This window comes from Herpailurus yagouaroundi, unplaced genomic scaffold, assembly GCF_014898765.1.
Source record: "Herpailurus yagouaroundi ecotype Mexico unplaced genomic scaffold, PumYag 100, whole genome shotgun sequence".
In the NCBI taxonomy this organism is placed as follows: domain Eukaryota; kingdom Metazoa; phylum Chordata; class Mammalia; order Carnivora; family Felidae; genus Herpailurus; species Herpailurus yagouaroundi.
The window spans coordinates 87048774-87061375 of record NW_024412391.1 but is presented as its reverse complement, the minus strand read 5'-3'; the positions used below and the strand labels follow the sequence as shown (position 1 = coordinate 87061375).

The following is a 12602-nucleotide window of genomic DNA, read 5'->3' as shown; positions in this document are numbered from 1 at the left end:
TAAAGTACTATGCACAAATGCTAGTTAAGTTTGTTCCTTCTTTATATATATATATATATATTTTTTTTTTTTTAAGTTTATTTATTTATGTTGAGAGAGTGAGCAAGTACACAAGCAGGGGAAGGGCAGAGAAAGAGGGAGAGAGAGAACCCCAGCAGCCTCCACACTGTCAGCGAGGAGCCCAATGTGGAGCCCGAACTCATGAAGTGTGAGATAACGACCTGAGCCTAAATCAAGAGTTGGACCTTAACCAACTGAGCAACCCAAGGGGTCCCTGTTCCTTCTTTATAAACAAGTATTTACTGACACTCTGAGCTAGGTACTGCACTAAGCACCAAGAGATGGCTAGACAAAAGAGCCAACCAACCAAGTAGTTGTTTAAAGCCTTGAAGTCTGGTGGTAATATAGATATAAATTACAATAATATACTTTAAGTACTACATAAAATAATGAAAAATGTACTCTGGATACATAAAGGAAGATGTGACCAATGACTGTAGGATTCAGGATAAATTTTTCAAAAAAAACAAACGTCAGACTCAGATAATGGAAAGTATAATTCCATACAAAGGAAACAACTTATGTAGACTCACAAAGGCATTCAAGAGCTTAACCTGTTTAAGGGAACTACAAAGAGTTGACATTGCTACTATCTGGGGGGCAGGGGACAGCAGTTGATAAGAATGGCAGAAGGAAAAGAATGTTAGGGAAACAGCCCAGAGGCAAGAAAACCAATACAATTCTACATGCAGTGGTCTATAGGAGACATATCTATATGTGAGAGTGACTGATACCTTCAACTAAAATGGGGAATAAAGGAAAAGAGCAAACTTTTTTTCTAGAAATACGAAGACGGGCTTTGTACAGTATGTTTAACTTAAAGCACCTACACCACCTAGGTGGAGTTGTGCAGTTATGTCCAGTACAGGTTGAGATCAAAAGAAAGATCAAGAGAAAGAAAGAGAAATTTGTAAATCTTCAGCATTGAGGGAATACATGAAATTTGCCCTACATGAAGAGGGGGAACACCATACTTCAGATAATTAAACTGCCTTTCCCATTTTATATGCTCAAAAATGTAAGCTACTCCATTAGGGCCAAAGGAAGTACAATTTAATCTGGATCATATGGTTAGGATAGTAATCTAAATGAGATTTCCATTCCTAAAGCTTGTTTAACCACATTTTTTATTGTTATTAATATGTTATTAGCCATCTTTTTATTACTATGGTCCTAATATTGGCCCAGGATCTCCCAGAAGTACTCTGGGTATCTGTAGTCCCCAGAGCTCCCTGCACTAATCTCTATCAGGAAGGTCCTCCAGATCAGAATGTTGGTCTCTTGGATCAGAATTAATCAAGCAGTTAGTGTGAATGTGTTTTACAGTTTAGGGCATAAAAATCATAAAAGTTTAAAATATGGTCTCTGTCTTTAAGATGACTACAATTCTAGCTTGACTGAAAAGACAAGAACACAAGTAGTATGTCCTGAATATAAATTCATCTAGTCCTTGGACAAGCTGCAAGAGGTAATACTTTCTCCCTTTCCCACTGATACTTAGCTTTGGAAAAATTTAATTTTGCTTTTAATGGCAATTTTATGAAAAGCCACTAGATGGTGATATTACCTTTAAAAATGTTTAAGAAACTTTTATTTTGATTACGCTAACTCTTAGAACCATAAAAGATGGGTTTTTCAATATACTTTAAATAAGGATTTTAGAGATTTTAAATCTTTCATCTTGGGGTACCTGGGTGGCCCAGCCGATTAAGCGTCTGGGTGTTGGTTTTGGCTCAGGTCATGATCTCACAGTTTGTGAGTTCGAGGCACACGTCAGGCTCTGTGCTGACAGCGTGAAGCCTGCTTGGGATTTTCTCTCTCTGCCCCTCCCCTGCTCACTTGCACGCGTGTGTTCTCTCTGTCTCTCTCTAAATAAAAAAATTTTATAAAACAAAATCTTTCATCTTAAAGTTGTGAATAATGAAATATAGAGAGATTAAGTGACCTGCCCAAGATTAACTTCTTAAATAAATGGAAATGCCAGGACTAGAACCAAAGTTTTCCTGATGCATATATTTATTCACATGGGACAGTCACATAAAGAGAAAAAGATATCCCATCATTTGGGAAAGCAATGGAGCAATGACTTGGTAAAATAAAAACTCAGAAGTGGGTATATTACCATGGCTAAAAGTTTCAGGAAAAGTTGATCTTAAAATAGCTACTGAAAAAAATGAATGGGTGTAAAGAAATGGGCAAAACCCTCTGTTCTCAAGTTCTATATTTCCCAAAATGAGAAAAGGATTTTTCAAGTTTAAAGGAATCATTTTCACCCTAATTTTAACTCAGTGGTTCTTTCTTCTACTGTAGCACACGTGACAGAGGAGATCCACAATGGTCACATCACCTCCCATGTTCAATTCCTAAGTACTAGAGAGAATTCCATCCAGTTCTCCAAATTCAAAAAAGATATCGGAAACCAAGTGAGAGAGAATGTAGTTGAAGCTATTACACTGGTAAGCTGAAATGTGCTCAATTTCTGAACAAAAAAACCTTGCAATAATTTCTTGAACACTTCAGTTATTCTATCTGTAATAGCTAGTTACTTAGAAAACACTTCAAAGTGATTTAACATTTGGATGAGTGTTATTACTGTAAAGCCTTACTTTTATTCCTGCTTATAATAACAAAGAAGTATGAATGAAATATCATGGTATGTTTATTTTTAAAAATATCTAGAAAAGTTGGAACACTAGTAAATCTGCTAAAGGCAGTATGTTAGAAACTGGTAGGTTATTAAAATTTACTATAACAATATATATATTTTAAAGTCATTCCATTAAAATTAAGCCTACTCTGATCTTAAATTAGAATTATTCAAATCTGAAAAAGAAAAGTTGTAAGGGAGTACATAAGCCCCTGAAAAACTTTGCTTACAAAACAATACACCAAAAGGTTTTATCTTACGAAAATTGGGTAAGCAGAAACATTTACTACACATTACCAGAAGATGCAAATTTTAAACTTCCTACCTTTCTAAGCTCAAAATTCCTGTATCAATTCAGTACAGCAATGGGGACCCCGGCTCAGTGAACACACCACACCCTTGGCACTACCCTGAAACCCAACACTCCATTTAAAAAAAATTTTTTTTAACGTTTATTTTTTAGAGAGAGAGAGAGAGAGAGAGAAAGAGAGAGAGAGAGAGAATATGAGCAGGGGAGGGGCAGAGAGAGAGAGGGAGACACAGAATCTGAACCAGGCTCCAGGCTCTGAGCTGTCAGCACAGAGCCCGACGCAGGGGTTCAACGCATGAGCAGCTGTGAGATCATGACCTGAACTGAAGTCGGACACTTAACCGACTGAGCCACCCAGGCACCCCCCAACACTCCATTTTTAAAAGGTAAAATAAATTAGAAAATGTATTTTGATAGGTAAAACTTGACTTTACAGTCCATTTTTCTGGAACATATCTATTCTAATGTGAATAAATATCAACATGAAATGAATTATACAGTGGAACTTTCTCACAATAGTTTGTTTAAATAAAAGATTCTAATGAGTTTACAACAAACATATAACTATATATAAAATTTGAGGTTTTTTTAAAAAAAAGGAAGTCCAAATTAATAACTAAAACAAAATTTATGAGCTTAAACATACAGTATAAAAAGCATATACTATACTAAGATTTTTCACTAAACATGAAAATAAGACAAAAAATGGTAATATAGCTGTTCTCCATCTCTACTGAAACCTAACATGAAATCAAGAAGAAAGTGATTTACATTTAAGTTTGACAAAAACATATACTTGTATTAAGAAAGGATGTTTGAAACTACAGTGAAATCTCAAAAAACCAGCTAAGAGGACAGAATCTTTAATTAAATAGAACTTCCCCATAAAGAATAGTCAACGAAATTTAGTTACTCAAAAAATATACTCCCAAGAGAAGTTTTGGATTAAGTGCATATTTGGCCAGTTTATTTTTTCTTCAATTTCTACCAAGAGGCACTATTATAGGTGATAGAAAAAATAAAAAATTGGGAGTTGGAAACTGAACTACATATACTCTGGACTCTGCCAACAAATATTTTTTTATCTTTAACTCAACCCTTTCTAGGGCTCAGTTTTCTCAAATGCAAGATGAGGGTTACAGCTTTTAAGGCTTTAGAAAAGTTTCAAACTTAAAATAAATCCTACGACTCTTTCTTAAAATAAAATATTAATTAGAAGTATGGCACGTAAAACAACAAAAGCCAAAAAGCTCTGCCTTTTTAAAGTAGGTCTGTAACAACTGGTCCATACCATAGTTTCTGAGGGATTTAATGAATTCTGATGGGTCCAAAACACACCATTTAAAAACCTCTCCGCACTAAACAATGAAAATAATTTTCAGAATGACATAACAGACACTGCAAGATTCAAAAAGAAATAAATTTTCACTGTAAAAAATTCAAAGAGATTTTTTTCAACCAACCAGAAACTGGCCAACATTCAGTGAAAGTACCTATTTCTGAGAATTCTAATTAACTTTTGTTAATTAGATTAAATTATAGTTGCACTAAAGAAATTACAGAATTGTCAAGCATAAAGTATTTCAGAATATATATCTGGAAATAAAGAAACAGTGCTGTTTGATAGGAAAGAAATAGACCAAACTAGAGATAGATTAAACCCAATTAATTCCATAGAATATTTATATAAAATCCACTACTTGACAAAAATAATTTATTTTGAAATTCCATATTAGTTTTCTTCTTTTTTTAAGATTTTCTTTTTAAGTAATCTCTGTACCCAGAGTGGGCTTAAACTTACAACCCCGAGATCAAGAATCCCATGCTCCACCCACTGAGCCAGCCAGACTCCCACATATTAGTTCTAATGAGGCAAGTCCTATTTCACTACCACCAGGCCCAAAGGAGCCAAAATGAGATACACGTCCCAAGTGCAGCCAGGGAAGCTCCATACAGAGAAGAGTTAATACAATGGAACTTTCTCACAATAGTTTAAATAAAAGGCTCTAGAGAGTTTACAACAAACATAACTATATATAAAACTTGAGTTTTTAAAAAAAGGAATCCAAATTAATAACTAAAACAAAATTTGTGAGCTTAAACATGCAGTATAAAAAAAGCACATACTGTACTAATATTTTTCACTAAACACAAAAATCACCAACATCTTAATATCTGGATCTGCACTTAAGATACATTTAAAATGACACATTTCAAAAAAAAATTTATTTACCTCTAAAGTGCCAAAAAAACAATTATTTTTAAATTGAGATAAATACATAAAATTTGTAATTAAAACAGTCAATCCCAATATGGTATGAAATTATATTATTTCATGTATTTAACAATGAAAAGTATAGTATATTTCCCTTTTCTTAAAAATGTTTATTTCTTAAGAAAAAATAAACTATCAATAAGCTGTCCTTAAAACTGGTCTCTATTGTCTATAATACTCATTTGAAAATACTCTTACCTTTCTTCTGAGCTATACAATCGAGCAAGTCCAAAATCTGCAAGTTTTATTTGCCCTCTGGTGGAAGACAAAATGAACATAAACTATTAGTCTACTCTGAAATCATACATATTTGTACGTATTCATAGATATCTAATCCTATCATACACATTCATATTCTATTCCTAGAACTAATAAAAAATATACTTATATAAACTTTAACAGTGATCACACAGCAGTACCCCAAGTCCTATAAGGAAAGGTAAACAGATAAACAAGTAAAAACAACAACAAACAGTACTTTTCCTTTGACAATTTCAGCTACTATTATTCTAGTACCACCACAACTATTACTATTATTGTACTAGTATTAACAGTATTTTAGTATTAGTTAGTTCCTATTTAGACAAGTACACTTCAATGAAAATAAAATGAGATTATTGTTGCTACTCAGTATTAAGACATATTACTTGTTCAAATCAAATCAGTAAAGCATGAGAATGAAATTGTATCATTTTAAATTTATGTTTAATTTTCCAATTCTTAGAGGGGCTAGGTACATAGAACCCTTTCTAGTAACTAAAATCAGAACCAGGCATATCTCACTTAAACTAACAAGGAGTACTACTTAGAAAAGAATTATCAGAGCTCAGGTTATGCTGTCAGTAAAATGTTTAACATAAACTTTAAATATCTACTTGTGTGTGTGTATAAGTATATATGTGTGTGTGTGTCTGTGTATACACACTTCAAAAAAAGTTCACTTTAAAACTGTGATACTGGTGTAAAACAAATTCTAAATTAAAAAAAATTCTTAGGGGCGACTGGGTGGCGCAGTCGGTTAAGCATCCGACTTCAGCCAGGTCACGATCTCGCGGTCTGTGAGTTCGAGCCCCGCGTCAGGCTCTGGGCTGATGGCTCAGAGCCTGGAGCCTGTTTCCGATTCTATATCTCCCTCTCTCTCTGCCCCTCCCCCGTTCATGCTCTGTCTCTCTCTGTCCCAAAAATAAATAAACGTTGGGAAAAAAAAAAAAATTAAAAAAAATTCTTAGAACTATTCTTAACCTAAGGCTGAAATCATTATTAATTATAAGAATATCCATTCACATTATCTGGAAGAATATCAAATAAGAAAATTAAGTATTATTTTATGTACACTAAAAACTATTATCAGAAATTAACCAAAGTGTATTTAACACATGTTCAGATGCAGTTCTGGCAGAAATAACACTGATTATGTTATAACAGCTTGAGCAATAAATTTTAAATCTTTTTAACAGAATCAAAGTATACATTATATAATACTCATTTGAAACACATATATCAGACTCATACCATACCTATTATTTAGAAGAATATTTGAACATTTAATATCTCTATGCAAAAAGTTCTTCTTATGACAATAATCCAGGCCTTCCATAAGCTGTCTCATAAATGACTTTATGTGATTTTCATTAAAATGAACCAAGCCTGATTCCAGTAGTCCCATCAGATCATGGTCCATATATTCAAACACCAGATAAAATGCACCTGAGAACAAGAATAGTTAACACATTAAAATTTTTGTTCTCATCAGACTTTTCTATAGGCTCAAAATTTAAAAAAAAATGCTGTGAAGAAAATTATCTCTTGAAAAGAAGTCCTACTTTGTGACTTCAATAACATTAATCTTTCTCTCTGAATTTAAAATCAATAAAAACATCCCAAGGAAACAGAAAACTGTTAAGATATGGAAATCAACCCTACAGTGCATAGCTTCTGGGCGTGATTAATGTAAAATAAATTAACTGTTTTATACACTGAACAAATTGTCTCTCAGCAGAAGCTGAATAAAATCAGTACAGTTCATCAAAGAAAATTTAAAAGTGTTAAAAGAATTGTATTTAATAAGAAAAGAATCTGAGCCCAGTTTGATTTTAGATGATTTCTATTAAGCCTTCAATAAACATATAATTTAATTCTGTTTGTACATCTCCAGAGCATTTGAAAGCACACAAATTACAACTTTATTTTATAAAACCAACTTAATCTTGCTACCAAAACCTAAAATAGCACATAGCACATACATAACAACTGTACTTATAAGAGATCCAAAAACCCTAACTGAAGCTTGTAGAAATTGAATCCAAAGCTGTATCTAAAAATATTCATGGAAAAGCTGACAAAATTCAATATATCTATCAAAGAAAATAAGCTATCAATATGCCAAAAAAAGTCATCTGAAGAAAGTTAACAATCAGTTCCTAACTAAAAACAGAGCCAAGATCTTACTTATAGTAAACTTAAAAAAATAATACTCTTAAAAGTTGGGGATGAAGGAGTGAACTTGTGATGAGCATCGGGTGTTCTATGTAAGTGCCGAGTCAATAAAGTGTACACCGGAAACTAATGTTACACTCTATGTTAACTAACTGGAATGTAAATAAAAATTGAAAAACAAGTTTATGATGGTACCCTTCTCTCAAACCAACAACCAAGTCATATTTAGCAGTAAAATGCTTGGTGTTATAAACAAGAAAAAACATTAATTATTACTAACTGCTGTAGAAGTTAGTAAGTAAAATTAAAGACAATGAAAGGAAGAAAAACAGAATTACTGGTAGACGACTATTTTCCTTGAAAATCCAATAGAATAAAAAGAGACTACCTGAGTTAGAGAAAATCATATACAAAAAGCAAAAGGTGCATTCATATATGCAAGTAACAACTTATTAGAAAATAAAATTTACACGACTCCACAGAAGAAACATTACTACAAATGACCAGGAAAATAAACTTTAACAATAACCATACAAATTCATTATGAAATACCAAACTATAAAATTCTGTACTATAAAATGGTTTCAATAAAAGAGCCAAGGATTTGTTTCTATTTTCTCTTGCTAAGAAGATACTTAACTTCACAAAATAATGCTAAAATTCACCTTAAAGAAAACAAGAACCAAAGTACCAGCCAAAATGTTTCTGAAAATGAACATCTGCCCTACCAGAGATTTCATATAACCTGTAGGGACAGAGAAGTGTAATATAATATACACCAGAAAATAAAGCGTCTATATACATCTAATAATTATGAAAGCAAGCATTTTAAGTCAGTGAAGAAAAAACAAGGTGAAGCTGGTATTGGAACAAATACCATAACCCCACAGGAAGATGGGTGAGTTACACCAAAGACAAAACACAATCCCATAAAAAAACCAACATTTCACTAAATAAAAATTTAGAATCATGTACATAAGTAAACAATATGAAAGGTAAAGGCAAGGGGTGCCTGGGTGGCTCAGTCGGTTAAGCGTCCGACTCTTGATTTCGGCTCAGGTCATGATCTCACAGTTCGTGGGATCAAGCCCCACTGAGAGCACAGAGCCTGCTTGGGATTCTCTCTTTTCTTCTCTCTGCCCCTCCCCTGCTTGTGCACGTGTGCGCTTTCTCTCTCTCTCAAAAATAAATAATAAATAAACTTTAAAATACAATTAAAAAAAAGGGAGATAAAGGCAAATGGCAAACTGGAGAAATATATTTGCTACAAAACAGATTAATATCCTTAATATAAAACAAAGTCTTGGGGCGCCTGGGTGGCGCAGTCGGTTAAGCATCCGACTTCAGCCGGGTCACGATCTCACGGTCCGTGAGTTTGAGCCCCGCGTCGGGCTCTGGGCTGATGGCTCAGAGCCTGGAGCCTGTTTCCGATTCTGTGTCTCCCTCTCTCTCTGCCCCTCCCCCGTTCATGCTCTGTCTCTCTCTGTCCCAAAAATAAATAAACGTTGAAAAAAAATTTAAAAAAAAATTTTTTTTGAAAAAAAAAAAAAAAACAAAGTCTTACAAATTCCTTAATATAAAACAAAGTCTTACAAATCAGTACGTTAGAAGACCAATCCCACAATAGAAAATGATAAATAAAATGAACTGTCAATATGCAAAAGATGCTTATATCCAAACACACATTTCACTATCAATCAAAATATACAAAGCAATATACCACTTTTAACTGAAGGGTTACCTAAAGGGTTTTAACTAAAGGGATTTCAAAAGAAAGACAATAAATACACAGTATTAAAGGCCTCATGAGGTAAATAGACACTGTTATGTAGTATCAGTAAATTAGAAGATTCATAAAATTCATAAAATAAATTCATAAAATATACACCAAAGCTTTAAAAATTACATACCCTTTTATAGAGCAAGTGCATTTATAGATATTCAGCAAAAGGAAATAAAGATTGCAAAGATTGAGCTATAAGCATGTTCACTAAAAGCAATAGTGCAATAAAATATTTAAAGGCAAAACAATAGGCAAACAAAAAACAAAAAACTGGCTTATTATGGTACATCTATACCATACCATGCGCTTTGAAAATTACTGTAGAGGTACAATATTGATGTGGAAACATATTAATGATGTTAAGATAAAGTAAGTAGATTATAAAATAGTATGTATTTGACAGATTAATCTTTGATGACATTAAATAACACAGTTAGAGAAAGTATTTAGAATGTGCATGGTGTTATACAGTTGTCACAAGCCACATGTGGCTATTCAACACTTGAAATCTGGCTAGACTGAATGTGCTGGAAGTATAAAATGTATAACAGATTTCCAAGACTTACTACAAACCAACAAAAAGAATATAAAATACTTTAATAATCTGTTATACCAATCACATTCTGAAATAATCTACTTGATACACTGGGTTAAATAAAAATATTATTTAAACAGACTGATTTTTTTAAAATGAGGCTAACAGATAATTTTAAATTAAAATATAACGGCTTGCATTCTATTTCTATTAGAATTGAATTACAGGTGTAAGAATTAAAACGAAAACTATCTCTCTATACAGATGAAATTATCTTTTGGTCCCTGCAAAAGACATAAACATTCAATGAGAAAATTATTAAAAACAGTAACATATTTAAAAAAAAACAGCAGAAATAAAACATAAAAGAGTCACTAACGTAACTACCAGTTAAAAGACAAAATGGAAGGCTCTGTTTCTAATAAAAGATTAATTTTTTTTAATTTAAGGAATGTGCCAAATCCTTCAAAGATAAACTTGTAAGACTCTTACGAGACAAAACTATACACACAAAAAGTGCATACACTCTTAGATAGGAAGGCTCAACATGAAAAAGATGTCAATTCCCCCTAAGTAATTTATAAATTAATCACAAGCTCAATTTTTTAAAATACTTTTTCTTCCCTACAATTAAACATAAAGTTGATGTTATATCCACATAGAAAAATATAAGAATAGCAATGAAAACATCTAAAAGGGGATCTGGGCATGAGGCTCTACCAGATATAAAGACAGTGTTAATGTCTATAACTAGAAAGTGTAATATTTGCAAGTAAACATGAAATAAAGCAGAAATCCAGAAATCTATTACCCAAGCACATACAAAACTTTAATATATGATAAAGATGGTGTATCATTTCAATAGGGCAAAATATGGATTTATTGACAATATTTGAGCAATTGAAATAGACAGAAACAGATAAAACTGGTCTTTTCCTCACAACATATACCAGCATAAAAAGCAAACGAAGAAGTGCTAAATATAAAAAATAAAATCATGAGAACACTTAAAAAAAAAAACAAAACAAAACAAAAACCATGAGTTTCTTCCTAACTTCAGAATGAGGAAAACTTTCCTACCTAGGAATCAAATCAAGAAGCAGTAAGAGGGAAAACACTTCCATGATGTGACTATGTAAAAACAAAAATCTATTGCATGGCTAAAAACACTACAAGGAAATTTAGAAGAGTTAAGCAAACTGGAAAATATTCAATTGTAACTTATATTCCAGGCAATTTATTAATATCCATTATAAAAAGTCCCTCTAAGTCGGAAAGAAAAAGATTAACAACCTTAAGAAAAGTAGGCGAAAAAAAGATAACCCCCCCAAAAAAACAAAAAAACCCACAACCACCAAAAAACCAGTATAGCAAATTGCCATTCCATCAATGGAAATTTGCTTAACCTCGCCCAGAATAAAAATTTATTTTTTCAAACTGAAAGCTCACCACAATAACAAACTGACAACAACCCTAAAGTATGACACCAGACTCTACTGCAAAGCTTGTAAGGAACACTCTCTCGGACATGCTAGGAATCTGTTAATATCTAATTTAATCATATTTAGCATTTCCCTTTGACCTATAACAAACCCAATTCTAGGAACCTGTCCCAAAATTCACTGACAAAAATGCTAAATGATGTAGGCACAGAGCTACTCAATGCAGCATTATTTCTAACAGTAAAAGACTGAAAACAATGTAAATGTCGACCAGCAGGAGACTGACCAAATAAACTGTACATCCACATGGTGGAGTGCTGTGTAGCCATAAAAAGAGGTGATGACAATCTCTACCACTATGGAGGAAAGAACCAGGCACAGGAGATCATTTACTATTATGCTCCTATTTATACAAAGAGAGGAGGGTGAATATGTAGAAAAGAAACTGAAATGAATTAAACTTTGAAAACAAAAACATAACAGTTACCCATGGGAAAGGGACAGAATGAGAAAAAGAGAAATGCGAGTGAGCCTATTCTGAATGTGCCCTGTTTTAAAGTTGTGAGTTTAGAGTCATGTAATGTTTTACATGATAAATATACATCACTAACCAAAAAGGGTAAGAAAGTATTTCCATAAAAGATCAGAAACAGATGAACCTAAACGTGTATCAAACTGGCTGCAGGTCTGTATCATAGTATTTTGACTAAATATCCCTAGTGGGGTATAGTCTAGGAACAAAAAGAAACATTAAGAAATCTAAAACTTTATTCAGTGTTCTTCTTAGTAACTAATATTAGCATTGTTATCTTGAAATTATGTGTATACTGTAGGACTAGGTTAGTACCTTGGGAATTAAGATTTTTAATATAAAACAAAGAAAAGTATAAGATCAAACAAATATAAACCTTATTCTTTTAAATTAAAATTATCTACAGTAAGGGCGCCTGGCTGGCTCAGTTGCTAGAGCATGTGACTCTTTTTTTTTTTTTTTAATTTTTTTTTTTCAACATTTATTTATTTTTGGGACAGAGAGAGACAGAGCATGAACGGGGGAGGGGCAGAGAGAGAGGGAGACACAGAATCGGAAACAGGCTCCAGGCTCTGAGCCCTC

General features: G+C 32.8%; 1 protein-coding gene across 4 annotated transcripts in view; it reads right to left on the bottom strand.

Moving 5' to 3' along the window:
* The window catches only part of CDK13 (cyclin dependent kinase 13), a 123634-nt gene that overhangs the window by 35895 nt on the left and 75137 nt on the right, over positions 1 to 12602 (bottom strand). For all 4 annotated transcript variants that reach the window (XM_040473009.1, XM_040473012.1, XM_040473011.1 and 1 more), the window contains exons 6-7: positions 6810 to 6999; positions 5491 to 5547 (exon numbers count right to left, since the gene is read on the bottom strand). In XM_040473009.1, coding sequence (XP_040328943.1) covers positions 5491 to 5547; positions 6810 to 6999 — 247 coding nt within the window. The remainder of the gene's footprint in view (positions 1 to 5490; positions 5548 to 6809; positions 7000 to 12602) is intronic.